Raw genomic sequence first — 27,652 nt, 5'->3', positions numbered from 1 at the left:
GTTGTTATAGTTGTAAAGACATGCAGCATTAGGCATTTTGCTGTGTTTACGTTCTTCTACACAAGCCAACACAAAAATGATACTTTCAAGCCAGTCAGCCTTTTGAAAAATGGAACCAAACCATTTCCATTTAACACTTCCACTTTGATGAAACCTGACCGATATTTCTTATCTAGACAAAGTTCAGCAATGCATTTAATATGAATGTTATTACCATTAATTAAAAATTGCCCTGACAATACTCTGTATAGTAGACATGAATAAAGTCTCGAAGGTTAAGCAAAAAAAAGAATCACAAGAAACTATTAAATTAGTAAGTCAGATGACTGTAGGGATAAAAATATTCATAACCAGAGTAAAACTAAAAATGCTTCTGTACTATCTACCATATGGACTTTGTAGATAGATAATGAATGCGAGCTAATTTTCTTCTCATCAGAATGCAGGCGAGTGTCCATCACTGCCATGTAAAACAGGACAGAGGTGGCCCTGTCGTCCCCATGTGCACCCTCCCGCGTGGTGACTCACTCCTGGGTCGAACTGCCTTCTACAAAGACCCACCTACAATAAAACCATTAACTGGCCAAACCCACATGGACTCCGAGCCAACTTTCACTTTTCAGTGAGTAAGACTCAACCCAAGGCTCAGTCAAGTACATCGGCCTCCTCTCCACTGCTCCACCCTCTGCCCAGAGGTGTTGGGAAGAACATGGGTTTTGAAGACAGACAGACTTGGGCTACAGTCACTGATACACCACTCTGCAACTATCAGGACCTGGGCTCCCCCTGGGCGAGCTCTTGTCACCTGTGAAGTGGAGGGAAATGATAACCCTCACAGGGTTGTCATGAGGCGTAAGTAAAATCCTTTCCGTCAAGCCGCTCGTGGCGCATTGAATACGACTGTCTGCCCTTACACTTTTCAATCTCCTGCAGCACCGAGCACAGGGCTGGTCGCAAACCTTTGTCAGGCTAAGTACAGAACCCTCTCGATCAGTGCAAGGGTGGGTGCCTCGCACAGGGATTTTAAATCAGCGATTTGAATGATCAGTAATTTTTAGGAGACATAAAAAGTTAATTGAGCGGGATTTGAGCTGTGAATGGGATATTCAAGTCCCTGTGGGTTAGTGTATGGTTCAGTGCCAACGTGCAGGAGTCGTGGGAAACAAGACCGCCGCGCTCCCGGACAGCCAGGAAGGTGCGTCCCCCTCCCCTTGGGACCCCACGCGATGTGGCAGTGAGGCTAACAGGTCCTCAAGAAAACGTTGTCACCCAAATGAATTACTTCTGAAGCACGACTATTCAGAGCTAACTTTAATTCACCAACCAGTCACTGACCACCTCCCCGTCTAATGAGGGCCAATCATCAGGCCCTCCAGAAAGTCGCTGTCTCCAGGAAGACCCCGGGGGAGCAGAATCAAGTCTTTCAGGAAGAGGGATAGGATGAGTGACAGGCCGCCACATCCATGTGCCAATAAGTATATTAAAATGTAAATTAATCTACTTTCTAATACCTCCGCTGAGATTACAGAACTGAAATGCTGTGACAGGCAAGCTGTGAGTTCTACGTGTATCCGTCAAGCAGCACACTATTCAAATGCCCTAGTTCAGCTTAAACTGTTTCATGTCTACTCTACGGGTAGCTTAACTTCACTGTATTTCTTATGGACTATTAGCTTTTTACATAATGCAGAACTGGAAGAGTGTAACTCTGGGTGAACACCGAGACTCCTAAGATTTTGCTGTACTTTAATTTGCATTGTAATTTAGTTATAAGAGGGTTTTATTGTAGCAAAAAATGGGAATGAAAACGAGTCATGACCATTGATATTTAAGGTATTCAGCTTATGCTACTGCAAATAAAACGAAACTACTACTGTGACATGAAACCATAATCACCCTTGAACTTGCTCGGTTTTTTTGTAGTTAATGTGAAGACTGCTTGCTGTTCCCTCTCCTTTTCAAACAAAATTATATTCTATTAGTTGAAGTGCCTACCCTCTCTTTTACGTTTATTCTAGGAGCGTTGAATCTTGTCTTACAAGGACACCTAGGAAGAAAAGACTTCTGGAGCCAGTGTTCCCCGGCATAATTCTGCTTTAAATGATAAGCTGTGTAAGATATCAAAGAGGCCAAATCCCCCCCCCCCCGTCCCTCCCCCCCCATCACTAGCAGGGAGGGGCCTCCCCAGAGATCACCAAGCAGTCAGCACTTCAATTTCTCAACGAAATGCTCATGGAAAATAAATTGGACTGGGGGGAAAATCAGCTTAACTTCTAGGGCCGACCAACAGTGTCTCTCGGTTCCATCCATCGGGCTAGACAAGCCCCTGAAAACGGAGGCGGCCATTCTGTCCTGAAGCAGAGCAGCGCACTAAAGCAGAGACCATGCGGTCCCCTGGACACAGAGATATCACATGCAATTACCGAAATCACATAGAGTACAGGGACTATCAGGAAACGCACACAACACCTGTCACTTCCAGTAACGTCTGCTGGAAACCTCGACGTTTGTCATTAGCGTACAGCGACAGCCTCGGGATAAAAGCCCAGGCTGCCAACCCCTACGCCCTGGCTGCGCTGAGTAAAGCAATTTGGAGCAGGGCAGCCCAGGCCCAAGGCAGAGCCTAGAGCGGACCAGCAAGCAGAGTCCAAGAGCCACGCTAGGGAGGGAAGTGGGAAGAAGGGCTGCAGAAACGGCCACGGCCAAACACGGGATCCCGTGGGTGGTGCCTACAGAAACCAGGGGTGCTGGTGACACGGATTTATCCAGAGACTAAGTTAAAGGCTGGGGATGTGAGGATGGTTACATCAGACCCTGAGACCTAGAGTCTAAAATGCGAGACGTGGAAGAGAGGAGGATGTTACAAAGGAGCAGGGTGGTGTGACAGACAGGCTTTAACTCCTCTGAGTGCAGGCCACCCACCAGCAGCGGGGCCACGCCCACCGCGGGGGCTCGCTCAGAGTGCAGTTGTTTGGGCCCCAGCCAGACCTGCTGAGTCACGGTGCACTTTACCGAGGTCCAGAGCTCTGCAGGGGTAATCACTCCATCTTGTAGAAACCAAGAGCGGGAAGGAGGGGGGTCGGAATCAAACGGCAGTGCTGTCCTCTTAGGAAAACCCAGCTCTTCAACTCCTAGGAGGTAAGACCGCGAACCAACCAAAAGAGCTTAGGATCGAGACTGCCATCTTGTTCCCCGAGCCGTGCTTCAAGACCTTGAGTCACTGTGACAACCAATCCAAAGCTATCGTGTCATCTCATCTGCCCAATCCCAACCAGTTCCCCATCTTGCAAGATCTGCCTTGACATCGCCCGGCCTAGGTCCTAAAACCCTATAAATATTCTCCCCTGGCGTCAATGGTCAGGAGCCATAATACTTAAAGCAGAGAGGAACATGAACAAGCATGCGCCTGAGTCATGTCAGAAACAAGCTCTCCAGCACCACTCTTCAGGCGTCTCCTTTTCTTTTCTTAACTTACATTCATTAATTTGGCCTCTGGGTCTTAGAAAGGACATCACTCTGTGTGTGTGTGTGTGTGTGTGTGTGTGTGTGTGTGTTTTCTTTATAGAGAGGGGAGGGGGGGAGGAGCAGGAAGCATCAACTCCCATATGTGCCTTGACCAGGCAAGCCCAGGGTTTTGAACCGGCAACCTCAGCATTTCCAGGTTGACGCTTTATCCACTGCGCCACCACAGGTCTGTGTGTGTTTTCTGAAGTGAGAAGCAGGGAGGCAGAGAAGAGAGACAGACTCCCGCCTGCACCCGACCGGGATCCACCTGGCATGCCCACCAGGGGGCGATGCTCTGCCCATCTGGGGCGTCGCTCTGTTGCAACCAGGGCCATTCTAGCGCCTGAGGCAGAGGCCATAGAGCCACCCTCAGTGCCCGGGCCAACTTTGCTCCAATGGAGCCTTGACTGCGGGAGGAGAAGAGAGAGAGAGAGAGAGAGAGAGGAAGGAGAGGGGGAGGGGTGGAGAAGCAGATGGGCGCTTCTCCTGTGTGCCCTGGCCGGGAATCAAACCCAGGACTTCCACACACTGGGCCGATGCTCTACCACTGAGCCAACCAGCCAGGGCCTCAGGTCTTCTCTTAAAATGTTTATTTCTTAAATGAAAATAATACATGATCATGGCACTATATGCTTCCACATTAACGTTCTTATCAGAAATCTTCTTTAACAACAATCTTCCCCAAAACATTTAGCTCTTTGCCAATCAGTGCTCGTGCTGATCCGCCCCCCATCCTTGTCCGCAGTGTCCTTGACCTGTTCCAGCCATTGTACACCTGACACACCTGTCCTCTACCTAGACGTCACTTCCTCTTACTTCTGCAATGCACAAGAATAAAAGGAGCTCTCCCCGTAGGTTAAATGCATATACACTGCCAGGCTCCAGTCTGAAGAGGTCTCACGTGAAAATAGACTTTTCTCTACTGCACTATTTAGCACCGTGTTTAGCACTTTTATAGAAATATTATTGTTTCTTTTTCTGACAAATTTTGAACTTACTTCTAAGTAGCAGGATTTAAGAAGCTAATTTCTTTCCACTTCATTTAGGAGTCTATAATTTTCCTCTCCCTCCTTTCCGTATTTCTGAAATTTAACACCAAGTTCAAATTTCTTGGTACCTTAGGTAGTCTATACAACGACAGAGTGGGACCATTAAACAGTGGGACCTTCTCTGTGTGTGAAACAAGAATCATGCTGCTGACGAGTTTCATTTGATAACAGTGCAGGTAAGTCACCTGGGCCTCCTCCCGTCTCCCTTCAGGGAAAGCAAAAGTCGGCACCCCCAGACTGCCGAGGGTGTGGAGCAAGGGCTGAGGCATCCGAGCCTGTGGCTGGGCCCTGGAGAGGCTGTCCATGGTCAAGAGAACACCAAGGGTGGCCCTGGACGGTTGTTTCAGTGGTAGAGTGTTGGCCCGGTATGTGGAAGTCCCGGGTTCGATTCCTGTGTCAGAGCACACAGGAGAGGCGACCATTTGCTCCTCCACCCCTCCTGCAGCCATGTCTCAATTGGAGCAAGTTGGCCCCTGGCACTGAGGATGACCTCACCTCAGGTGCTCCATTTAGTGTAAAAATGTCCTGATCCAAAAATAGCTAGAAAATAAATTCCCCAAATTCTATTTTCCAAATCAAAAGGTAAAATAATTAGGCAACACAGAGTTCTGTAAAGTTCATTCTCTCCCAAGGTCGCACTAATTCTCTTTAGCCTGATTCCTTAATTCATTCAACTTTTAAGTCCCGGGCACCAAGCCCTGTAGGCGGGGCTACAACCAATTCAGTCTCTGACCTGCAGGATTTCGTTACCAAGAATGGGGCGGATCGATACTTATCTAACAGCAATGCCAAGTCATCAGAGCTAAGCGAGGCACGTGCAAGTGCCAGGGGAACCAGGAGGGTTAGTACCGAAGTGCACAGCGCTTTCAGAGAAGGGCTATTTGACACAGAGGAAGCTCACGGTAAAGGTGCAAGGCCAGGACAACAGTGTGGGTCCGGGCGTAGGCGTGGCGCACAGAGGGCAGCTCTGCGACGGAGGACACGGTACTGAGGAGGCTGGAGGGGCCGCAGTCTCCAGGGGAGGATGCTCAGCACACCGTCCAGGCTGCGCTTTCCCCCCCAGATGACGGAGAGCCACTGGGAGTTTAGGTAAGGGCGTCACATGGTCCAGACTTTAGAAAGAGGAGGACTGTTAGGGATGTCGTAAGCCGCAGGCACAAAAGTCCTCATTTGGTTACAACATTCATTCTGGGGTCCTGAATGAACATAGTGACAGCAGAGGTGCAAAGGGGAGGAAATACTCGAGAAATATTTAAAGGGCAGAATAAATAAGACAGGTGAGGCTTAAACTTGGTGCCAGCTTAGGCACAAAGACCTATTACTGGACAGGGTCAGACAGGAGGAGAAAGAGTCCAGTGACCATTTCTAAGCCTTAAATAGCTTTTAGTCCTTTAAATGATAATACTTAACTTTACATCCTGCTAGGATATTTTTCTATCCTTGTCGTTATTGAACAAATGATAATTATCAAAGCGACAGCCTATTGAGAATCAGGATCAAGTAGGTATGACCAATTAATTGAGCCTCACTGTGTATTTCCGTGGAAACAAGATAACATAAGCAAACACAAGGCTCTCTGAACTGATAGGAACAGCAAAAATCCACACAAAGATTCCACAAAGCAAAGATAAATTCCCTCAGAAATATGAAAATTAAAAAAAAAAAACAGCTCTTACTTTGAATACCTCTGTTTTAAAGACATTTCTCATAAACTTCATTGTTATCAACTGATTTGAGACAGGGAAGCTAAGAGAAAAATATCAGATAGTGAGAGGCACAGGAGAGAGAATTAAAATTAAGAGCGACGTGTTTGGGGGCCCCTGAGGTGAGGCCTTTCTAAGGAGGCCACAGTGAAGGTGAGGACCTAAAAGACAACCGAAGAGCCAAGCTAACCCAGCAACAGAACAGCCCCCAGCCAGAGGAGACAGCTCCCCAGAGAGCCGAGATGAACACAAAGTCGGTCTCAAGGAACCAAGCGAGCCAGCGGGCTGGAGAGCAGCGGGGAGGAGAGCCGTGGTCCCCCAGCAGAGGAGGGAGGCCGGCAGGAGCCAGGAGGTTTGGGCTCAGCCACGAAGGGGGCTGCGAACTTTATGCTAAAGGTAATGCGGAGTCGCAGGGAAGTGGCACTGCCTGAGTCACATTTTTAAAAGATTCTGATCACTGCTGGGAGAACAGATTGCAGAGAAGCAAGAGCGTGAAGACTGAAAACCACGTGATTTCTGCACCCTAGACCGAGGATGGCAGAGGGTTAGACTGGGGAGGCGCATCTGCAGCAGAACAGACAGACTCTGGTGCACGGTCTGCAGATGCAGAAGGATGTGCAAATGAACTGACTAGAACAGGCGAAGGATACGTCCTGTATTTTTAGCTTGGGCAGCTGGAAAAATAACAGTTTAGTTCATGGAAATGGAGATTAAGGGAGGTACTTGTTGGGGTTGCAACAGAAGTAAAAAAATCAAGAGTTCTGTTTAGGCCAGGATACATTGGAGATGTGCATCATGGAATAGCGCAGGCCCGTTCAGTAATTACTGCACCCAGATCGGCATCAGGAGTCCTGGGCTTCCTCTTACCCTTCCTCTGGCCTCAAAGAAGTCGGACGATAAAGAAAACAGCAGGAGAAAAACAGTTATTGGGAGGCACCATGTGAGTGTTTCTGGAACACTCTAAGGAAGTGGGACAAGCCGTGGCTCTTCATGAAATGGTCTCACCAGTAAACTTGGAAGTATCCTCTTTGCTGAGGACAATGGCTCCAAGAGCGAGGGAGCTTTAGTTAAACTATCTCCTGTGGCCTCTGTCTCCTAAATCTTTTCAGATTGCAGGGCAGGGCCTAGGAAGAAGAGATCAGCATTCCCAGCAGGATACAATTTACAAGTGCTTCTGAAAATGCCACCCTACTTGAAGAGAACCCAGTGCATACCAACATAAGACAGAAACATCTCCTAACTCTATACAAAGTAATGGCTGCTCCCCTGCTGTCTGACAGCAGTGTCCATGGAAAGTGTTACAATTTCTTTAGACTTTTAATGATTATTGACAAAAAGTGAAATAGCCTTACAATAAAGTAAAAGCTACATTCTGAATAATCTGATTCAAGATAATTGTATCTTAGCGCAACAAGTTTTCTTAGCCAAATGGCTACTTGAGGGTAGACACCAAAAAAAGGAGAGGAGTTAAGCAACCATGTTTGGTTTTGTGTTAAGTCCTATCTTAAATATTTATCAGCAATATTGTAAAAGATGTGAGATTTTAGGGAAGATAAGAACATATTTTAAATGCACTGGCCAGCTACCAAATATAAAGTGACTTGCACATAACATCTTTTTTTTTTTTTTTGTATTTTTCTATAGTTGGAAACCGGGAGGCAGTCAGAGAGACTCCCACATGAGCCCGACCGGGATCTACCCGGCACACCCACCAGGGGACGATGCTCTGCCCATCTGGGGCGTTGCTTTGTTGCAACCAGGGCCATTCTAGCGCCTGAGGCAGAGGCCATGGAGCCATCCTCAGTGCCCGGGCCAACTTTGCTCCAATGGAGCCTTGGCTGCTGGAGGGGAAGAGAGAGACAGAGAGGAAGGAGAGGGGGAGGGGTGGAGAAGCAGATGGGCGCTTCTCCTGTGTGCCCTGGCCAGGAATCGAACCCGGGACTCCTGCATGCCAGGCTGACACTCTACCACTGAGCCAACCGGCCGGGGCCTGCACATAACATCTTATTTAATCCTCACAATAATCCCTTCAGGGAGGTTAGAGACAAGGAGACCCAGTCTCAAAGATGTGAAGTAATCCACTCAAGTTCAAACAGGTAGTCAACAGAGACAGGATTAGATTCACCCACAGCCGAACACAAAATGTGTACTTTCCTTAGGCTCTTAAAGGAAAAAGTCTACAAGGCTCAGGCCTGTGGTCTCTTCAGGCCACAAGAACTTTTTGATTTGTTGACTGCTAAGTTAGGCCAAAAACAAGGCTACTATACAATTACTAAAGGAAGAGAGTGTCACATATTAAAATAAAAAGTTGAGTTTGCCCAGAATATACAAAACTTTACTTTGATGCTCATCAAATCAAAGTAAAAACAAACACCCCTGTGTTGACTGCAACAGCCAAGACTCAGAAGCAACCCAAGTGCCCATCAGCAGGTGAGTAGATAAAAAACTTGTGGTCCGTTTACATACTGGAATACTAGGGAGCCATAAAAAAGAAGGCACCCCTTCCTACCTTTTGCGACAGCATAAATAGACCTGGAGGTCATTATGCTCAGTGAAATAAGCCAGTCAGAGAAAGCAAGGACCATAGGATTTTGTTTATATGTGGAATCTAATGAGCAAAATAAACTAACACAGAAAATAGAAACAGACCCATAGAGACTGAGAACAGACTGACAGCTGTCAGAGGGTGACCCTTTGTCACTGTGCATTTATTATTACATTACTGACTACTTTCCCGTGCTGTACCTGTATCCCTGCAACTTACTTCATAACTGAAAGCATGTAGGTTTAATTCCCAAGGAAGAGTAATTTTTAAATCATCATCTCATCTAAGAATAAAAGTAAAAATGTCAAGACATTTCCTACCTCGGCACAAAATGCTACCACGACTACAAGATGACTGAGCTCTAATGCTGGTGTGTCTGCTGCAGCTGAGTGACTCGGCCAGGCTGGTACACTGGTGACTGCAGTGGTGACAAGAAGTCAGAACAGGCCCTGGCCGGTTGGCTCAGTGGTAGAGCGTCGGCCTGGCGTGCGGAAGTCCCGGGTTCAATTCCCGGCCAGGGCACACAGGAGAGGCGCCCATCTGCTTCTCCACCCCTCCCCCTCTCCTTCCTCTCTGTCTCTCTCTTCCTCTCCCGCAGCCGAGGCTCCACTGGAGCAAAGATGGCCCGGGCGCTGGAGATGGCTCTGTGGCCTCTGCCCCAGGTGCTAGAGTGGCTCTGGTAGCGGCAGAGCGACGCCCCGGATGGGCAGAGCATAGTCCCCTGGTGGGCATGCCGGGTGGATCCCGGTCGGGCACATGCGGGAGTCTGTCTGACTGCCTCCCCGTTTCCAGCTTCAAAAAAATACAAAATGCAAAAAAAAAAAAAGAAGTCAGAACAATTTGATATCCTGGAAGCTACACCTGTTCCCTAGTAGTTAATTTATCCTGGTTGTGGGATTTGCCTATAAATTTATTGTCTTGTACATTTCACTCCAACTTTTCTTTAAAGCAAAACTTGGATATCCAATGAGCACTAGACTTAGCAGGACAATCACTTCATAAGGTACAAAAGTGGCTAATCACTATGTTGTACACTTGGAGCGAATATATTGTGTCAACAGTAACTGAGAAAAAGTAAAAAAAATTAATACAGAAAGGAAGAACAGAACTAAGGAAGAAAGAAAGGAAAGAAGGAGAAAGGAAGGAGAACAGACGAACTTGGACATCCAGATCTTTCTTTGGATTGAAGGAAGTCCAAACAAGAGAACTTCTATCCAACCCCAGCCCAGCCTGGCACATCGGTAGTCGGAGCACAACCGGAGCCCGCACACAGAGACCTGCAGGGCGCACGCCACACGCTAGACAGGGCGGAAGCAGAGACAGAATCACTGAAGCAAATTCAGGAGGAACAGAGAGCATTAAAATACACAAAACAATCAAACTATGTTGGAAACTAATTTTCCAAAAGCAAAACAATGGCTTTCATTGTGGGTCACACTGAATAGTTTCGAGCCAAAAGCACCGGGGAGTATTCAGCTCTGAAGCCACACTCTAAGGCAGGGGTCAGGAACCTATGGCTCACGAGCCAGATGTGGCTCTTTTGATGGCTGCATCTGGCTCGCAGACAAATCTTTAATAAAAATAATAATGTTAAAAATATAAAACATTCTCATGTATTACAATCCATTCATTTCCTACCACTCATGTTCATGGTTGTAGGTGGCTGGAGCCAATCACAGCTGTCAACTGTTGTCTGGGACAACACCAAATTTTTATTGGATAATGCGTAAGGTACACGGTCGTTGTATGGCTCTCACGGAATTAAATTTTAAAATATGTGGCGTTCATGGCTCTCTCAGCCAAAAAGTTTCCCGACCCCTGCTCCAAGGTGACCATTAAACGAAATGACTCCATAGAACACTCTCCCTAGAATGGTGATGTCCTAGGGACTACAATAGGGGAACGGTTTCCAACATACACACAGCACTCCCGAATTAGTAAGTGACCTATAAATGCTAACACCTCTGAGTATTTATTTTAACAGATAAAAGTATTTCTTGATAGTCCTTACTAAGATTTGGTTAGAGGAACCTCTAAAAAAAGTGTAAATATTACAAGTCACTTATAAGGAATCGGTCTCTGAAATGGCTTATAACCGTGAAGTTCGGTCTTTTTCTATTCTGTTTCTTGGCGCATTCTGTGTATACTTCAATTTAATAATATGGTGCTGGGAAGGCTTCCTGTGTGTGCCTTCAAACAGTATGCAATGTTAAAAGCACAGTTCTGAGGTGTTGAAATTTGCAGGATACTGCTGCCTGAAAGCTTATCTTAGTATTCTGTTCCCCCGTAACTGCCAAGTGACGTTCTAGTTCTGAAAACCCAGCGAGCCCTTATTTGGACAGTCAAACTGGAAAACAGAGCCTGGTGCTCAAAGGAAAGAAAACACAGTCCAAACATACATGTCCTCTTATTCTCTGAGTTCAAAGATCACATCAGAAATCAAAAAGTGGCAATGACACATATACTATTCTTGTCATCTGATGACAACTGAAGTCAAGAATCATTCCATTCCTCAAAGTAGCTTTTTTATCCCCCATTTGTGATTCCTCCCTGAACTAGTTATTTCTTTTCCTTCAAGATTTTCCTCCTCCATCTTGCCAAAACAGGATTTGAAATATAAATGAAAATAAAACCAAAAAGAAAGAAAGTGCTTACTGTCATTTTTTGCTTGCTCATCTCACACTGACCTGTTCATAGGTCCTGACGCTTGAATGTTCTGTGTAAGGTACCTGAGAAACAAAGCAAACTCTTCTAATAGGCTTCTTGCACCGTGTTCACACACCAACAGGTTAAAATGGCGCGTGGTGGGTCACAGTCTCCAGAAGAAACCCCTCAACATTTCAGCTCCAGAGCCACGTAAAGAAGCCCTTTGTTTCCTTACAGTGAGACTGGCACATCCAAAGGCGGGTTCCAATGGGGATGCATTCATGCCTTTCCTGGATGCGTAACCCTCCTCCAGGTTGATTCTGAAATCCTGGGTGCTCATCCAAGGAGCAGTTCCACCGCTTTCGTCCAGTTCGTGGGGGTCTGACCTGTACGACAGTCTAGGAGCCACGGTGCCAGCACCTCCCTCAGCCTTTACACCAAGAGGCCACAGGACAGGAGGCAAAGCACATGGCTTTGAAAGAAAAGTCACAGGGCCTGGAGCAAGCTGCTTCATCTCCTGGCCAAGTGACCTTCCTTTCCCTGTCTGGGAAAATGCTCCACAGGGAGTTGATGAAGAGTAAGTAATTGGGACCTCGACCAAAAATTCCTAACTTATAAAAGTTGCTTCCATTAAGCAAGAAGACAAAAATCATTTAAGACGCTTTCTACGCACCCATCTGACAACTGAGGCTCGCTGTCACTTCTCATGCCCGCCCAACAACACGACCGGCCACATCTAGCGCACAGTGCAAACCTGAGCCTAACAGTAGCAGGACAATGGCGTTCGGGCTTGGGCCCACCCAAGAGGTACAAAATCAAAGTGCTATCATTTGGTGACATCAAACTTCAGAAACAAAGGTGTTTAAAATGATCCCCTTTTGGGGTCTCCACACTTACCAGACCTTAAGAAAGCTGGTGGGGAAGAGATAACTGCATCAGATGAGCTGGCGATTTCAAATTGTTGGCTCTAACCCTAAGCGTCCCAGGCTAAACTACAGCAATGTTCACAACTGTTCAGTGAAGGTTAGAAGCAGTCAGCGTTAGATCAGTTGAAAGCAGTGTGAGCAGTTATTAACATGATGCAGAGTGCAACAAAGACAATAACCCAGGTTCATCATAATTTTATTTTCTTTTTGTGACTTGGAAATTTGCTTTGCTTTGGTTAAGTTACAGTTGCTTATATAGACTGAGGCAGGAATACATAATATCCACTTATCCAACATAACCTAAGAGTAGCATCCCCTACAGAGCAGGGAAGTGATTGTGCTGTGTAACAATGTTCAGAACTCTGCAGAGATGTCTACATCAGAGGCAGGTTAGTCCCAGCTTCAAACAAAGCTCAGTTTATACATTCTTCTAAATATAACAAGAATCGGGTTTGTTGTCTGTAATGACACAGGACGTCAATGATTCACTAAAGAAACTTGATAGCCCATACTTCAGAATTGTGGGAAGAATGTGAAGCATCATCTGATGTGGAGTATGGACTTCAAATGGTATCTCTTTTACTATTATGATGTAAACATGGAAGGCCATCCAACATTTACACTATGTGCTAACCTACTTTGCACATGAAACTGAATTTCAGTGACCTCGTTCAACAATAGTGATATAAAATTTGAATTTTTTTTTCTCAGTTAAGGAAGGGAAGGATTTCAAAGCTTACTGTTAGGACATGCATTTCAGAGCAAGTAAAGACTGGAGAAGAAAATAAACCCTATTTGCTTATTAAGGGGAAAGAAAAAATGTTTTTTAAAATATATGTGTAGGGCAGAGCTCAGCTCCATGTAGAAAGCTGTGGTGACTCTGTGATATTATCAAGCCAATAACACTCTAACACTCTTTATAACTCAGATCCACACGTTGTTAGTGGTCCACTCGAAACTTCAATATGACACAAAAGTATTAAGAAAAAGTGTGAAGAAAAATATACATGGACTATTCCGAGTGAGTGCATTGACTCACATATACTAAGGGCTACTTTTTGAGAGCTTCTCTCTCACTTTCTCCGTATCTTTGGTATCACAACCAGCACAGAACTTTTTTTTTTCTTTTTTTTTTTAAGGTTTAAAAACAATGCAATTAGCAACAAAGATTGAGTAAATTTCTTCTGGGTGATTTATGAAATAAGATCATTTCTTCAAATTAATAAAACATTTTAAAAAGCAGAAAGCATGGCAGACAACTAAGAACTTCATAAGTGGGAAAAGCCTCGTAACATAGTGGTTAATACATTAGCTGAGAAAAACAAAACAAAACTTCTTTCCTAAGATCCATGCAAAGGCAGAGTTAGTTTTCCTAGGGCAGTAACTTCCTTCTTCCATTCGCCACACTGACATTAGCATCTCCCAGCTCTGACACAGAGTAGCTCCAGCCCTTCCCAAGGGAAGAGGCTTAGTCGGAAGACTTGTGGTTCCCGTTTACAGCCACACTTTTCAGCTCAAGATCGGACCCCGCCAGCCAGCCCGCCAGCGGGCCGGGCCGGGAGTCAGGGACAGTGTGGTTCAACCCTGGCTCTCCAGGGGAGTGACCAGCCCCAAGTGCTAACTTCCAAGTCGTGACTTTGCACTTTGAAGAAGTCAGTTGGGGACACTGGAACCGTTACCGACTTGCCTGCCTGCTCGGTGTCGGTGTCGTGGGGCCTTGGGTTTGAGCCACCTGCTAGGGAAGGGACCCGCTCCCTTCTGCGCCCTCGCTGGGCTCCACGGGACCCTCTCCGTGGCCCGAGCCCTGCACCCCCACCCCCCACCCCCGGCCCTCAGTTTCTGCCACAAAGAGAACAGGCTGGGCTCAGCATCCGGGGCGTGGGGGAGATATACAGGGGATCTGAAATAAGGCAACGGGGAAAGCACAGCGACAGGGAAGCCGTCCGTCTGACTCTGGGGGGAGGAACCCCCAAAAGGACACACTCTCGTTGGCAAGTTACACTCTGATTTCTAAGGAGCAAGCCTCCGGGCTAAGTCGGTGTCACCATCTACTTTCTGGGGCGGGGGGGGGGGGGGACGGGACACACACGCGGTAACGTCGGGGCCACCCCCTCGTGTCTAAGGGACGGGGAGACATCAGGCGGAAGGTCGGACCGCCGACTGCTTTCTAAGATGACGCACGCGGGCACAGTTCACTCCGGGACCCCCAGCTGCCCTGCCCCCCGCCCAGGGAGCTGGGGGGGAAGGGGGGCGCCCCAGCCTGCCAAACCTGAGCGCTTGGCCCGGGCTCTCCGCTCCAAGGCCGTCCAGCCCACATCTGCCATGAGCCCCGCCATCGCGCTGGGACCGCCGCCTCGGCCGGCGTCCCTTGGGCCTCCTGTCAACTCTGCCGGCCGGCCGGTCGGCCCCGCCCCCCCCTTCCGCGCGACACTGTCGTGAGGCCGCCGGCCGGAAGTGAGCGCGAGGACGAGGCCTCTGCCGCCTCGCGCCTCGGCCCCCGGAGCGTCAGAGGGGCAGCCCAAGGCGGCGAGGGCGCGAGGAGCCCGCGGCGGCTCGTCCGAACGTCCGGGCTGCGCGCTTTTGGCCGCGGGCCGGCGGCGCGGTGCTTTCCGGCTGCCGTCGAGCGCGGCTCTGGGCCGGCGGGCGGGGCCCAGGCGCGGCCATGGCGGCGGCGGCGGCGGGCCGGCTGCCGCTCTTCTGGGTGCTGCTGGCACCGCTGCTGGGGGCGCTCGCGCTGCTGGGGGTCGGGCCGGTCCCGGCTCGGGCGCTGCACAACGTCACGGCCGAACTCTTTGGGGCCGAGGCTTGGGGCACCGTGGCGGCCTTCGGAGACCTCAACTCCGACAAGCAGACGGACCTCTTCGTGCTGCGGGAAAGTCAGTGCTTGCCCGGCCCTCCCTGCCCGAGTCCCTGCGCCGCTCCCGGGGCCCCCGCTCCCCTTGCCCGGACGCTGGACCCCTGAGCGGCCCGGTCCTCCCTCTCTCCCCGCCCTCGATCTCCAGCATCCTTGACAGCTTGCCCGGCTCTTCCCACCTGCCCCCTCCTGGCTACCTGGCCACCTGGTCACCGGGCCAGGCCACCCACAGTGTGACCTACCCCCACCCCCGGCCCCAAAGCCCTGGAAACACTACCAGGCTTTTCCGGAGCAGCCCACGGCCTTCACCCACGCACCCTCCCCACCCCCACCCCCCGTGGAATCACCTGTTTCCCAAAGTGCTTCCCGATTCCCAGGAGTCCGTGTAGCTCGGTTCCTGCCCAGGCCCCTCCGCCCGTCTGCTTGTCTCCCGTCTCCCTTCCCCTTGGGTGACCTGGGAAAAGGGCATCTGGACAATTTCTTCTCGCAGGGCTTCTCCCTGCCTCCACGCGGACCTCGTTCATCCGCCACTCCCTCTGTCGGGGTCCCGGCCTTCGGAATGGAAGCTGCTGTGCCCTCCCAACGCCCTAACTAACCTCTCCACACCTCACACGAACTTAACACCCCCCTCCATGGGAGGGGTTTCTCCCCCTGCAGATTCGTCCCCCTCCTGAGCTGCCCCCTCATTTGAATGCAGCTGACCCTTCCTTGCCTTGGTCACTACTCTGGTCTTCCACGTCTCTGCTTTCTTTGCCAGCGTGAGGTTCATGAGAGCTCCTTGCTTTAACCATAACTAAAACTTTCTTGTAACTCTTGATGCTGACAGTGGCCGTTAGAGGGTCTTGGCATTCTTGAGAACCCGCAGAACCAGGTACTGTGGTTTAAGGTCAGGGCTAGGAAGAGAGGAGTGAAGTGCTTCTAACAGAGCTTGTCGGAGAGATTCCTGGCCCAGATTCCTGGGGTGCCTTGCAAGGACCCCAGAACCTCTTGTGGACCCTGCATGTTTTCCCCATCTTTGTATGATTCCATATGTTGCCAAGAGGGTGCATACTCCCAAACCTGTAGCTACTCTATCCAAACTGGATACAGAGATTCTTCTTTTTTAAAGATAAAGCTGGCTTGTTTTTGAGTAAACAATTCTAAAAAGTCTGTTCCGGTGAGTGCTCATTGCCTTCCAAGAATGCGTCAACCTGGGCGAATTCCGTAGGAGCTACAAGAGGAGGGTGTTGGAGCATTCAGCTTAAGTGTGCTTAAGCAATACATCATGGCGTTCTTATGAGTCAGATAACTACTGTAGGAGTTCTTGTGTCCTTCATATGGTTTATCTGATGAACTAAACAGCCTTGATAAGGGGCTTTGTTGTTAAGTTTGGGGAAGACAAGCGTTGACTTATATAAGGCATGTTCTTTATATGGTTTTTTTTTAAGTCACATCATTCATTGGCTTCAGTTTGTCTTGACCCACTACATTTCCCGTGTTCATTCTTCCTTTGAACATTGAATTTGTGATGTACTGCCAGGAATCTATTCCATCAGACATTGAGGACTAACCTTGAAAGGGCGGGTGAATTGGAGTAAAATAAAAGTCTTGTTGTCAAGAACAGTGCCCGGAAGATTCTTGTAAACTGATGAGACGTCTTACTAGGGAACATTATTCTAATATCATATATTTGTTTCTTTTAGGAAATGACTTAATCGTCTTTTTGGCAGACCAGAATGCACCCTATTTTAAACCCAAAGTAAAAGTATCCTTACAGTAAGTACCAATATATCTGTTTCTGTAAAACAGTCATTCGTGTAACAAGGGATATGCAATGGCTATTTGGATTGTCTTTGAATTCATTTTTACCCATCTGCAGTATAGACACAAAACCACTTGTTATGAGGGCTGAGTAGGAAGCAATTTGTTTGGGAAAATAGTGAATGTAGCAGAGCTTACAAGTGATTTACTTTAAAAAGAAAGAAATAAAATTTAGTGGGTCGAGGTCTGTTCCTGCAGTCAGTCTCCTTACCTTGAATCTAATATGCTTTCCTGGGTGGGCTGGTGGTCATCCCTCGTCCTGAGTGTGCTCTTGGGAGCAGCTCTACTCATGGGCTTATCAGGTCAGCTGTTTTGTGGGAGGGGGTTTTTTCACTGGGAAAAGGTCAGTGACTTCTGTTCTCAATTTTTTTTTTCCTTATTGACTGGTAGGTGATGAGTTCTTAAGGTTGATTTTGAAGGAATTCAAATCAGGATGAATTGTTTAAATGTTCAAATAGCACTTCTTATTTTTCTTTTATGTGAATGGCACTGCTTCAAGCCCAGTGACCGCCAGCAGTAGTGAGCCAACATGCTTTTGAAACTACAAGAAGCAAGGATTGGCTGCGATCTGGCTCACCCAGGGAGAAGTGAACCAGGGCAGTGTGAAGTGGCAGCTTCTAGAAAACTATGGGATTGGAGTGTGACCTTAAATAGAATTTAGGTGAGGGCTTTTGGGTTTGGGGGACCTGGCATTATCAAGAGAGCATGTTGTGAGAGGAGGTAGAAAGATTTGCCTGTTGGAAGTCGAGGGAAGTCAAGGGATTTGCCTGATGGAAGTCACTTGGGAGCGTTAGGGACTAGGAAGATGAGATCAGGGCAGACGGGGAACCTTTATAAATATCAGAATGCGTTTGAACTTCATCCCATGAGAAGTGGGAAGTCATTACAGGTTCTTATTGAAAGAAGAGCTGACGAAAACAGTGTTTTAAGTTGATTTACTTGTAAACTATGTGCAGGACGAATTGGTACATGGAAAGATAAAAGATTACTTAGGAAACCGTTTATTAAAAAATTTTAAGGCCTTGGTTAGGTGGCTCAGTGGATAGAGCACCATCCCTGCATACTGCGGTCATGGGTTCAATCCTTGGTCAGGGCATATCCAAGAAGCAATCAATAAGTACGCACCTAAATGGAACTACAAGTTAATGCATTTCTCTCTCTCTCTCTTTCTCCCCCTCCTCCCTCTCTCCTTCCCCCTTCCTCTCTCCCTCCCCCTCCCTCTCCTCCTCCCTCTCTCTTCTTCTCTCCCCCTCTTCCCTTTCCCTCTACCCCTTCTCCCCCTACCCCCTCTCTCCCTTCCTCTCTTTTTCTCTCTCTCTCAAATCAGTGTGAAAAGATTTTTAATAATTTCTAAGTCCCCATATGGGACTTGAAAAAAACGCTCAGACTTTACAATATTTCATCGTAAATATGTTTTTAAAATGGGCTTGAGTTAGGACATTGAGTGGAAAGTTATAAATGGATAAACAAGAACTTATCCTTGAGAAATGTCCCTGAGTACTGGGTATCAGCAGGCTTGGAGCAGGGACAGGACAGAAACTGGTAAATAGTATATACAAGAAATGAGCTGCCCTCTATACAAGAAGGTTTCTTAGATACAAATGATTTTTCTTGGAAGATTGAAAGTTAAGCAAACTTATGGGATATAAAAGACTTGGGTTCCATTAAGTTTTATAAAAATCCCAATTTTTTTTTATTAAGGCAATGTGATTTTATATACAGCAGGTCCCCACATAATCTTTCCTTCAACATTGTTCATAATGAAACGCCATAGGAACTTCTTTCTTGTTTGTTCTTTTTTTTTTTTTAATTTATTTTTAGAGAGGAGAGAGAGAGGGAGAGAGAGAGACAGAGAGGGAGAGAGAGGAGAGAGAGACAGAGAGAGAGAAGGGAGGAGGAGCTGGAAGCATCAACTCCCATATGTGCCTTGACCAGGCAAGCCCAGGGTTTCGAACTGGCAACCTCAGCATTTCCAGGTTGACGCTTTAGCCACTGCGCCACCACAGGTCAGGCTTCTCTCTTGTTTATATCAATTAGCCTGTGATAAAAGTGCTTCTCTAGTATTTGGTTTCACTGATCAGTGATGTTAAGTGAGGACTTACTGTATTTGTAAGATTTTAAACTCTTGTTTTTATTTAATTTTTTTAGAATATTTTTAAAGTCAAAATAACTACTCTTCATCCTTTTCCTTCCCGTTTTTCTATTCCTGTCTCAGACGCAGTCACTTTTAAAACTTTTAGCTGTTTCTTCTGGTGTTTGTTTCCATGTTCTAAAAGATGTTCTTTATTGAGCTGCCATCCTCATCTATTGGTTGTCTTGTTGGTGTAGATAAGGATTAGCCACCTTTAAATAATCTCTATCATCTCCATGTAGTTACATCAGTAATCATCGCTTACATTTTCACTGTGTGGATCTGGGTACTCCAGAACCAAGCAGTATGCAGAATTTCAGACCTGTCCGTTTTCCCTCCTAGAGTAAATGATTGCTTTTTTTTTTTTTTTTTTTTTGTATTTTTCTGAAGTTGGAAACAGGGAGGCAGTCAGACAGACTCCCGCATGCGCCCAACCAGGATCCACCCGGCATGCCCACCAGGGGGCGATGTTCTGCCCATCTGGGGCATCGCTCTGCCGCAATCAGAGCCACTCTAGCACCTGAGGCAGAGGCCACAGAGCCATCCTCAGCACCCGGGCCAACTTTGCTCCAATGTAGCCTTGGCTGTGGGAGGGGAAGAGAGAGACAGAGAGGAAGGAGAGGGGGAGGGGTGGAGAAGCAGATGGGCGCTTCTCCTGTGTGCCCTGGCCGGGAATCGAACCCAGGACTCCTGCACGCAAGGCCGACGCTCTACCACTGAGCCAACCGGCCAGGGCCAAATGATTGCTTTTTTAAAGAAAATAAATAAATCAGAGGCTGGTTTCCTGTGTACGTGTCCTTTGTTTTTTTTCAGATGTCCCCTCAGACCTGCCGTACACCCTCTGTGCATTTTGTCTTCCCCATGGCGTCCTCTGCACTCCTGCCCACCCTGAGTCGTTTTCTAGGGCTCTGCCCTTGTCACTGTGCGAGGACTTCCCCCTGCTGTTCTTTTCTTTCTTTTTTTTTTCTTTTTTTACAGACAGAGAGAGAGTCAGAGATAGATAGGGACAGACAGACAGGAACGGAGAGAGATGAGAAGCATCAATCATTAGTTTTTCGATGCGACACCTTAGTTGTTCATTGATTGCTTTCTCTTATGTGCCTTGACCGCGGGCCTTCACCTTGAGCCAGCAACCTTGAATCCAAGCTGGTGAGCTTTTGCTCAAACCAGATGAGCCCGTGCTCAAGCTGGTAACCTCGGGGTCTCGAACCTGGGTCCTCAGCGTCCCAGTCCGACACTCTATCCACTGCGCCACCACCTGGTCAGGCCCCCCTGCTGTTCTTTGTTGATCCCTGTTTCTTGGATCTTCTGCTGTTTTGTTCTTAGCCTCTTCGTTTCTTTTGCTGGAGCGCATCCTTCAGGAAATTCACCAGAAAGGATGCGTGGCGTGTCCTCCACGGCCAGAACCTGATCCTGCTCACTGGGAACGCTTTGGTCAGCCTGTTGTTTTTTAAATCCAGTGTTGTTTCCCCTCATCCTTCACACCTGACTTGTTTTATTTTTAGTTTTGGAAGCACTTAGTGTCTCTTCTTGATCCCTTTTGTGCTGAAATTTCATGATGATGTGTCTGGGGGTAGATTATTTTTCATTTGTATGCTTGGCACTGTTGGGCCCCTTCAAGCTGGAGGCTTTTGTCCTTGGGGGCTTTTTGAAATGTTCTTACATTATTTGATGATGTTTTGTTTCCTGTTTCAGGGATTCTTGTCAGTTATTGGATTACCTGGGTCCACCCTTTGTTCCTTTATTTTAACTGTATTTTTGTCATTTTGCTTTATTTTCCTTTCCAGGAGGTTTTCTCAATGTTATCTTAATCCTTCTATTGAATTTTTTATGTTAGCTGTCATATTCTTTAATCTGCAAGAAGTTTTCTTTGTTCTCTTATTATTATTTTTTTCTCATCGTGCTTTTCTTTACTGCTCTTTTTTAATGGGCATATTTCTCTTTTCTCTTAATGTGTAGTTTTGAATCCTCCCTTCCTTACTTGTGTTGTCACTGTCTTCTTCGGATTCCTTGCTGTTGTTTGTTTTGGCTCTCTTTAATACTCATAGATTTCTTCAGAGGCGGGGGTGCCTATTCATATTTGAGAGAAAGGCACTAAAGAGCTCATTGGGAAACCCTCTGCGTGCTGGGACACGCCCTGGTCTCCTGCCCCGCGGGAATGTTCCTGGCTGATTGGCTTTCCAGGAATAAATAGGGTGTCAAGCTGCTCTTTTGTTGACTTTCCATTAACTCCCTTTTTAGCTTAAGGCCAAAACTTTACCCTCGGCTATAGCTTAAATCTCTGACTCCTGAAACTTCCCAGAAATAAACCGCCTGTCCTGCTTGGGGACAGTAGGAAGGGCAGTCACTCACAGTGCAGACGTTTCCCTTGCACCTGCTTCCAGCCTTGTGCCTCGCTCTGGCCCCCACCATTCTGATGACTGCCGGTCTGAGCCCCTCAGGCTAACTCCAGTCCAAGAGCTTCCCTTCCCTTCCTGAGCCTTGTTCTCAGACCTCTGAGCTGAGAGTGGCCTTGCCCTTCCGTCCGCCATGTCCTCTCGGGAGGCTTGTGTGTGGTTTCCAGCTAACCCTTTGTCATACTCCTGTCTGGTTCAGTACTTTTTGCCACTGTATTTTTTTTTTTTTTTTTTTTTTTTTTTTTTTTTTCATTTTTCTGAAGCTGGAAACAGGGAGAGACAGTCAGACAGACTCCCGCATGCGCCCGACCGGGATCCACCCGGCACGCCCACCAGGGGCGGTGCTCTGCCCCCCAGGGGGCGATGCTCTGCCCATCCTGGGCGTCGCCATATTGCGACCAGAGCCACTCTAGCGCCCGAGGCAGAGGCCACAGAGCCATGCCCAGCGCCCGGGCCATCTTTGCTCCAATGGAGCCTTGGCTGCGGGAGGGGAAGAGAGAGACAGAGAGGAAAGCGCGGCGGAGGGGTGGAGAAGCAAATGGGCGCTTCTCCTATGTGCCCTGGCCGGGAATCGAACCCGGGTCCTCCGCACGCTAGGCCGACGCTCTACCACTGAGCCAACCGGCCAGGGCTTTGCCACTGTATTGTGAGTGTTTTTGGATGCGTGTTACTGGCAAGTGTGTGCAGTATGTGTTACTGCAGATTCATACATAAACACGCCCCATGCAGAGGTATACCCATTAAATACTGCTTGCTGTGTGGCGGTGTGCATGCATGCTAGATTGTTTTTAAAGACCAGGCATTTTTCATGGGAAGGTTAAAGCACTATTGGAATTCTAAAGTATTGTTTGGCATTACCAAAAAGAGTTTTTTGTAATAAGGATCAATTTTAGGTGCCACATACTGAATTTGAATTCCAGCTATTCCTTTTAATGCTGGAAGCTTCTAATTGCTCTAAACATCAGTGTCCTAATCTGTTCAATGAGAACAATGCCTGTTTTAGGTAATGAAGATCCAATGATCAGATAATAGCTCTTAAGCACTTGGTATACTGTCCAGGGCAGACTGAGTAGATGCAGTGTAAGAAAAAAGCTGTTACCACATTGTGCTTCTTCACTGTCTTTTCTGTATTTCCCTTATTTTTACCCTAAATAATATATGTGTTTCTTAGATTCTGATGCCATTTAGAAAATAACTGTCCATAGTCTTATTTGGAAACTCACCGCCTTGCTGTTTGCTCTAAGTAGAATATTAACTATAAATTGAATTTAAGGCCCATTTTTGGTGGAGTCATTCAAACAGATCATGACAAGACTCCAGAATGTTGTTTTCAAGTTTAATTAAATAATTTTCGAATTTTTAAATTGAAAATCTAAAATTAGGTATGTATGGTTTGATAGTGTATTGCATTTTGGTAAAAGGACTTTATTTTCCATTGTGAATCTTCAATAGCTTTCAGAAGTAAAATGATTATTTAGCTTTTACTGCATTGAAATCCAAACAGTGCCACAGTGGATGGAATATTGACCTGGAACACCGAGGTCACTGGTGAAACCCTGGGCTTGCCGGGTCAGGGCACACACGAGAAGCAGTCAGTGAACAACTAAAGTGAGGCAACTACGAGTTGACACTTCTCGCTCCCCACCCTCTCTCTCCTCTCGCTATAAAATCAATAAATAAAATCTTTAAAAAGAAAAGAAAATCCAAAGTTAAATATTTTAGAAATGTTCTTTTTTAACTGATAAAATGGCAGCGACGCTCTTTGCTGCTTTAACAGTGGATTCAACGGTGAGCCTCTGTATGTTACATATACCTCCCAGATGTCGTGGTACTCTTGACCTACAGCACTTTCATATGTAAAATAGCCAAGCTGAACCTGAAACTGAGGGTTTTCTTGATATATTTCCGATTGGTCTTGTTTCTTAAGACAAACAGACCGCTCTGCGTTCGTCCTGAATTCTGGAGGCCAGAGAGGCCTGCACGCTTGAAGGGTGTTAGGGTGCTGAGGAGAGAATGAAATTAATCAGCTCCGTGACATTTTAAGCTTTATGTTGAGAATGTTTTGGTCTGGTACAGATAGAGCGTGCCCTTCTCTGCTCTCACTCGGCTGGATGTCCTAAGTGCCGGTGTCTTGCAGGAATCACAGCACCCTGATCACGAGTGTGGTCCCTGGGGACTATGACGGAGACTCCCAGATGGACGTCCTTCTGACGTATCTTCCCAAGAATCGTGGCGGCGGTGAATTAGGAGCTGTTATCTTCTGGGGACAGAATCAGACATTAGGTGAATTTGTTTTAGGGGTTCTTTTTTTTTTTTTTTTTCTGAAGCTGGAAACGGGGAGAGACAGACAGACTCCCGCATGCGCCCGACCGGGATCCACCCGGCACGCCCACCAGGGGCGATGCTCTGCCCACCAGGAGGCGATGCTCTGCCCCTCCGGGGCGTCGCTCTGCCACGACCAGAGCCACTCTAGCGCCTGGGACAGAGGTCAAGGAGCCATCCCCAGCGCCCGGGCCATCTTTGCTCCAATGTAGCCTTGGCTGCAGGAGGGGAAGAGAGAGACAGAGAGGAAGGAGGCGGGTGTGGAGAAGCAAATGGGTGCTTCTTCTATGTACCCTGGCCGGGAGTCGAACCCGGGTCCCCCGCACGCCAGGCCGACGCTCTACCGCTGAGCCAACCGGCCAGGGCTGTTTTAGGGGTTCTTAATATTTGTCATTGGATAGTAAAGGAAAAATATGCCTGGTATTCTATTTAACATGAATTTTATTCTGAAGTCGGTTTTTAAAAAAATGCAGTTGTTGAGTGTCAGTAATTGTCTGTAAAGAAACCTCTTAGAAGTCCATTTGCTGATGTTTTATTTTCAGTCCACACCTGCTCTGAGGTCAGTTCCAGAAAAGACAGGTTCAGTCTGGCTAGCTTCAGGAAGAGAGAGATTTACTCAAGGGTTGGGGGGCCTACGGAGTTCTCGGGCTGGCTGAGAACAGGCTCTAGGTTTCCCTTTCTGGAACAATCCCAGAGCCTTTAAGGAAGCCCCTGCCTGTCACTGTCAGCAAGCAGCCTTTTGCACAGTGACGGCCGGAACCCGCCGTGCCCGCTGTGCCCCCCCAGCCCCCGCCTGCCCTGCGCCCGCGTGCCGTGCGCCTGCCTCCCGGTCCTCCCAGCTCGGGGGTCAGACTCTGCGAAGCCTTGGCAGAACGGCAGCGTCTCTGCGCTCCTGCCTTCCAGACTCGGTGTCCCGCTGGGCAGGGCTCACTTCCCGTTCAGACCCCGGGCAGGCAGAGTCCCTGGTGTCCCCAGCTCAGCACAGGAAGGCAGGCAGAGTCCCTGGTCTCCCCAGCACAGCACAGGAAGGCAGGCAGAGTCCCTGGTCTCCCCAGCACAGCACAGGAAGGCAGGCAGAGTCCCTGGTCTCCCCAGCTCAGCACAGGAAGGCAGGCAGAGTCCCTGGTGTCCCCAGCTCAGCACAGGAAGGCAGGCAGAGTCCCTGGTCTCCCCAGCTCAGCACAGGAAGGCAGGCAGAGTCCCTGGTCTCCCCAGCTCAGCACAGGAAGGCAGGCAGAGTCCCTGGTCTCCCCAGCTCAGCACAGGAAGGCAGGCAGAGTCCCTGGTCTCCCCAGCTCAGCACAGGAAGGCAGGCAGAGTCCCTGGTCTCCCCAGCACAGCACAGGAAGGCAGGCAGAGTCCCTGGTCTCCCCAGCACAGCACAGGAAGGCAGGCAGAGTCCCTGGTCTCCCCAGCACAGCACAGGAAGGCCGGCAGAGTCCCTGGTCTCCCCAGCACAGCACAGGAAGGCAGGCAGAGTCCCTGGTCTCCCCAGCACAGCACAGGAAGGCAGGCAGAGTCCCTGGTCTCCCCAGCACAGCACAGGAAGGCAGGCAGAGTCCCTGGTCTCCCCAGCTCAGCACAGGAAGGCAGGCAGAGTCCCTGGTCTCCCCAGCTCAGCACAGGAAGGCAGGCAGAGTCCCTGGTCTCCCCAGCTCAGCACAGGAAGGCAGGCAGAGTCCCTGGTCTCCCCAGCTCAGCACAGGAAGGCAGGCAGAGTCCCTGGTCTCCCCAGCTCAGCACAGGAAGGCAGGCAGAGTCCCTGGTGTCCCCAGCTCAGCACAGGAAGGCAGGCAGAGTCCCTGGTCTCCCCAGCTCAGCACAGGAAGGCAGGCAGAGTCCCTGGTCTCCCCAGCTCAGCACAGGAAGGCAGGCAGAGTCCCTGGTGTCCCCAGCTCAGCACAGGAAGGCAGGCAGAGTCCCTGGTCTCCCCAGCTCAGCACAGGAAGGCAGGCAGAGTCCCTGGTCTCCCCAGCTCAGCACAGGAAGGCAGGCAGAGTCCCTGGTCTCCCCAGCTCAGCACAGGAAGGCAGGCCCGGGGCAGCAGGTGCAGTCAGCCTGCCACGTCCACCACAAACCGGCCAGTCCTGTCCTCCCCAGATGGACGCTGCGTTCACGGAGCCGACTTCCGGCGGGGCAGCGGGGTGCCGGTGTGCGTTCTGTGACCCTCGGGAACGGAGACAGTAATCTCGGTGCTTCAGAAGCCATCAGCCAGTCAGGACCTAGAGAACCATGTGGAACGCACTGCTCATTCACAAACGTGGGTGATTTGGAGTCAGGCCGTTTTGCATACCTTGTCTTCTCTACCGAGAAACCTCATTATCAGCTGCTCTCCTGCTAAATCGTTCTTAAAGCAGACAGACTCGCCTAAGAGGTTGTTAGAGGGAAGCGTTGGACGGACAGTGTGGCAGTGCTGGTCTGCACTGTACAGTGGACTCGCCCAGTGTTTTGTCTTCACAAGCTCGATGTCCCTTTGAGTTCGACTTATAAGTGTCCTTCCTGTTAATGATAATCATTGGAACTCATCAGAGATGAACCTTGAAAAGAATAAAAGAATCTTTTCTCCTAAGGGTACGTATCAGAAATGATTCAAATGCCTGTAATTTATGTATGTGCCTTCTTTGCAGACCCTAACAATATGACCGTACTGAACAGGACTTTTCACGATGAGCCTCTGACTATGGAGTAAGTACACGCCTGCTTCCCTTTGAATACCTCCTAAACTTACAAATGTAAAGCAAAACTCTTCCCATAAAAAAACTGCTTTGCTAAGTATGTTGACACTGAATCCATCCTCCCTTTAAAGCTGATAGCTCTTGGTTCTGTGATCCCTCCTAGCATGATGAAGGGAGGGGGAAGAGGAAATTCAGTATTGTAGAAAGAAGAGACTTGGGCTGTGTGTATGTTTTGGTAGTTTTGCCTCTGTCCTCGGACTGTGTTGATTCTCACATGTCATTCATCAGAGACTCAAGAAAACCGTTTTTGGGTAAAACTGCTAGTGCTTAATTGACAGATATCGGGGTGGAGGGTTCCCCCAGTGATTTACGCTGATTTCTGTGTTAAAGAGGAAACTACCCTTTTTTACAGCTCTTCCTCAGTGTTATCGTTTATTTCCTCAAAACAGACTCAAACAGGATAACATTACCACAGGTTTCAGGATTTGGGGTAATGAGGTAGAGAGGCCTTTTGGGGCACTAAAGCACTGAATGTCCTTTCGTAGGAAAAGCACCGTCATAATAGCAGTGGGCCAGCCAGTGGCCGTTAGAAGGCTGTAATTCGTGGATTAACCTTCTGAAGGCACTCTGCTTGATTCTTTCACTGTGTACATTTTTTCACTGTTGTTGCAATATTCGGTGGCCCCTTTGAATTTTTATACCAACCAGGAATTGCTTTTGTGGGTTATTTCTACCAGGACCATCTAAGTAAATGAGTGGGGTCGTGATTCTCATGTGAGTGACGTCTCCTTATCACTCAGGGATAGCTAGATTGTGCAGAAGTTCCAGGCAATCCTAGAATTGTAGAGCGAAGGTTTAGTTCTTGCTGACCCTACATACACATCCCGTGTGGGTCAGTGATGGGCTCCACTCTGTGCCGTCACTCAGAGTCAGGCCAGCAGCGGCCTCACGTCTGTGAGCTCGACGGGCACCCGTGCTCGTCTCTGACGTGGCAGGAGGGCTGGAGACCCAGGTTCAGAAATGAACACTTTGCCCAGAAGTGACACATGTCACTTCTGCTGACATGTCATTGACTACAACAGATGCTGGTGAGCATTGTAA

At 48.3% G+C, this 27,652-nt stretch overlaps 2 protein-coding genes and 1 non-coding gene across 5 annotated transcripts in view; 1 reads left to right on the top strand and 2 right to left on the bottom strand.

The window, feature by feature from the left end:
• The window catches only part of PHKB (phosphorylase kinase regulatory subunit beta), a 115,754-nt gene extending 100,980 nt beyond the window's left edge, over window positions 1-14,774 (bottom strand). For all 3 annotated transcript variants that reach the window (XR_010747056.1, XR_010747055.1, XM_066349907.1), the window contains exon 1: window positions 14,643-14,774. Coding sequence is in view for 1 of the 3 variants with exons in the window: in XM_066349907.1 (XP_066206004.1) it covers window positions 14,643-14,709 (67 nt within the window). In the remaining 2 variants the exon portion in view is untranslated. The remainder of the gene's footprint in view (window positions 1-14,642) is intronic.
• A 261-nt stretch (window positions 14,775-15,035) lies between these two features.
• Window positions 15,036-27,652, top strand: part of ITFG1 (integrin alpha FG-GAP repeat containing 1) — a 123,015-nt gene continuing 110,398 nt past the window's right edge. The window contains exons 1-4 of the mRNA XM_066349914.1: window positions 15,036-15,249; window positions 16,910-16,982; window positions 23,692-23,837; window positions 26,504-26,561. Of these exons, the coding sequence (XP_066206011.1) occupies window positions 15,036-15,249; window positions 16,910-16,982; window positions 23,692-23,837; window positions 26,504-26,561 (491 nt within the window). The remainder of the gene's footprint in view (window positions 15,250-16,909; window positions 16,983-23,691; window positions 23,838-26,503; window positions 26,562-27,652) is intronic.
• Window positions 19,819-19,894, bottom strand: TRNAA-UGC (transfer RNA alanine (anticodon UGC)). The gene has a single exon. It is a non-coding gene; the product is annotated as a tRNA-Ala (tRNA).

Source organism: Saccopteryx leptura, chromosome 9, assembly GCF_036850995.1.
Source record: "Saccopteryx leptura isolate mSacLep1 chromosome 9, mSacLep1_pri_phased_curated, whole genome shotgun sequence".
NCBI lineage: Eukaryota > Metazoa > Chordata > Mammalia > Chiroptera > Emballonuridae > Saccopteryx > Saccopteryx leptura.
Note: the sequence above shows the minus strand (reverse complement) of the source record. Positions and strands in the feature narration are given on the sequence as shown.